The sequence below is a fragment of the Penaeus japonicus genome, unplaced genomic scaffold, assembly GCF_977035675.1.
Source record: "Penaeus japonicus unplaced genomic scaffold, GWHDUDI00000001_assembly GWHDUDI00000024, whole genome shotgun sequence".
Classification (NCBI taxonomy): Eukaryota; Metazoa; Arthropoda; class Malacostraca; order Decapoda; family Penaeidae; genus Penaeus; species Penaeus japonicus.
In genome coordinates, this window is record NW_028234426.1 from 12,398,661 (window position 1) to 12,401,160 (window position 2,500).

The 2,500-nt window shown below is 45.8% G+C and overlaps 1 protein-coding gene across 1 annotated transcript in view; it reads left to right on the forward strand.

Annotated features, from left to right (window-relative positions):
• The window catches only part of LOC122248418 (uncharacterized), a 17,087-nt gene that overhangs the window by 8,193 nt on the left and 6,394 nt on the right, over positions 1-2,500 (forward strand). The window contains exon 3 of the mRNA XM_043008439.2: positions 2,055-2,500. This exon is cut by the window's right edge and continues 733 nt beyond it. Coding sequence (XP_042864373.2) covers positions 2,055-2,500 — 446 coding nt within the window. The remainder of the gene's footprint in view (positions 1-2,054) is intronic.

Genomic DNA, 2,500 nt, shown 5'->3' on the forward strand with positions numbered 1-2,500 from the left:
ATTGTCAACAACTGTCTTTAGTGAATCAATCGTGACAATGACTAATTCATCTCTTGTCACACCTCTATCTAGTTAGTTTTAATTTCTATTGTCCTAGTATTACAGTTGTTGTCATGATGTTATCTTTATCCCGTACTTTTCTGAGTTGAATTGTCTTAAAGATGCAGTTGTTTCTATCAACCAGTTGTTAGTTGATATACGAATTCAACCGCTCCCTTTTTTTCTTTTGTGTGTGTGTATGTGTGTTTGATGGTCCTGTCGTCCAAACAGTTTGCAGATTCCTAGTATTTTCGGAGTGCTCAAGTATTTTGGGACGATAGCTACACTTAAAAGAAGCTGTATTATATACGATTATCTTTCATCTGCTACCTACCGTAACCTGAAACTCTATATATGTAAAATAGTTACTTGCATTCTCTTTGTCGCTCTAGCTCTCTCCCTCTCTCTCTCTGTTCCCCTTCCCTTACTCATTTTTCTTCTCTTTTTGTTTTCTTTTACTTTATTTTCTCTTCTCTTCTATTTTCTGTCTTCTCTTTTCTTTTCTCACTTTTATTTTCTGTCTTTTCTTTGATCTTTTCCCTTCTCTTTCTCTCTCTTCCCTTCTCTTTCTCACTCTTCTCTTCTCTCTCATCGTCTCCTTCCCTCCCTTTCTCTCTCTCATCGTCTCCTTCCCTCCCTTTCTCTCTCTCTCTCTCTCTCTCTCTCTCTCTCTCTCTCTCTCTCTCTCTCTCTCTCTCTCTCCCTCTCTCTTCTTCTCTCTCTCTCTCTCTCTCTCTCTCTCTCTCTCTCTCTCTCTCTCTCTCTCTCTCTCTCTCCCTCTCTCTCTCCCTCTCCCTCTCCCTCTCCCTCTCCCTCTCCCTCTCCCTCTCCCTCTCCCTCTCCCTCCCTCACATAAATTTTTATCAACAATTATCAAATCATATGTTATATTACCATCGATTGCGCGCACACATACACGCGCGCGCGCGAGATCTAGGCCTAGGTGATTTCCGGCTGTGAGCCCGTCAGGCATGCGTGAAGGTTATACACGTCCCGGACTATGCAGGCTGGCCACGGCGGCTTGAATTCTGCGCCAGAACGGCTCTCGATTGTTGGGCGAACGTCTTGAGAGAGAGAGAGAGAGAAAGAGAAAGAGAAAGAGAAAGAGAAAGAGAGAGAGAGAGAGAGAGAGAGAGAGATGTCTTGCTGGCTGTTTATTAGATTATTATTTTTTTTCCTCCCCTCACACAGTTTTTTTTTTTCCCAAACTCGGGTTCGGGGCGGGACGTTGCCCTCGTACTTTGACAGGGAGGATTTAACTGCTGCTTAATCGCTCCAATGTGTGTGTGCGCGCGTTTGTGGGCCGGCACGAATGTATGTATGTATGTATGTGTATCTTTGTGTATTTGTGTGGGAAAGGTTTGTGTACAGATATAGGCCTCGATAGGGGTCGAGCGAGGGGGCGTTTCCGCTCCTCTTGGGGGGAAGGGGGGAAGGCGTTGCGGTGGTTCAAGTGAGAGACGCGTGTGAGGATAACGCTGTTACTAACCACAGGGTTGCGGATGGGTGGATGAGGGCGATTGGGAGGGCGAGTGTGGGGGCGGAGTGTTTAGGCGGCTCTGGTGTGGATAAAGGGAGGGCGTGGGCGGAAGGGTTAGCCTTGCCTGGTCGAAGACACACAGAGGCTATACTGAAGTTGCTGTGAACGCTTATTGGATGTATTGTTCTGTTGAAATCAGCCATACAAATATCAAGCTCACGACGACAAATTTATCCTCATTCATCTGTCCCGTGGCTTACGGCGATTGGAGAGAGAGGAGAAAATTAGGCAGGCGTAGGGTGTTAAACCGTGACGAGTGTGACGTTAGGAAAAAGAGCCGAGTATTGTTTCCCTGCCAAGATGGAAGGACGGAAAAAGTTTTCTTAATATTCACGTATAACTTTATTGATGCCGTGCACAGTCTATATAAAATTGACATTCTTTTGTGTGTTTTTATGTTAGTTCCCTTTCAGACGTTATTTTCATTTTACCTTTAGGTTGACCTATCCATAACCTTTATTTTTTGTTTTTATAGCTCTGCGCACTTCGTTCAAGACGAAGTAGGGGAGCCACGTAGGTTCAGAAATGAGCAAGAGGCCTTCATAATGGACGGAAATGGGGAAGCTTGGCGGGGTCTTCAGGGGAGCCCCTTTGTCAATAACAACACTTGTCCAAGCCAGACCTTCGAGGAGAGGCCTTTGCTCGTTAACAAGCAGACTCAGGGCCTCCCTGACAATAATGTTAAAAACGTAAAACCTCCAGAAGCCGCGAACGGGTTAAAACAGGTGCCTGTGAACAGGGTCAGTCAGAAGGACGAAGCGCCTGTGACACTGATGAATGATAAGCAGGTGTTATCGGACGGCCGGGATCAGAACCAGGCTCCGGTCGGGAAAAAGAAGAAGAAAAACAAATCGAAGAACAAAAATAACCAAAACGCGGCGTCTGAAGACAAGGGCGATCTAAATCCGATCCCGGCCGGGA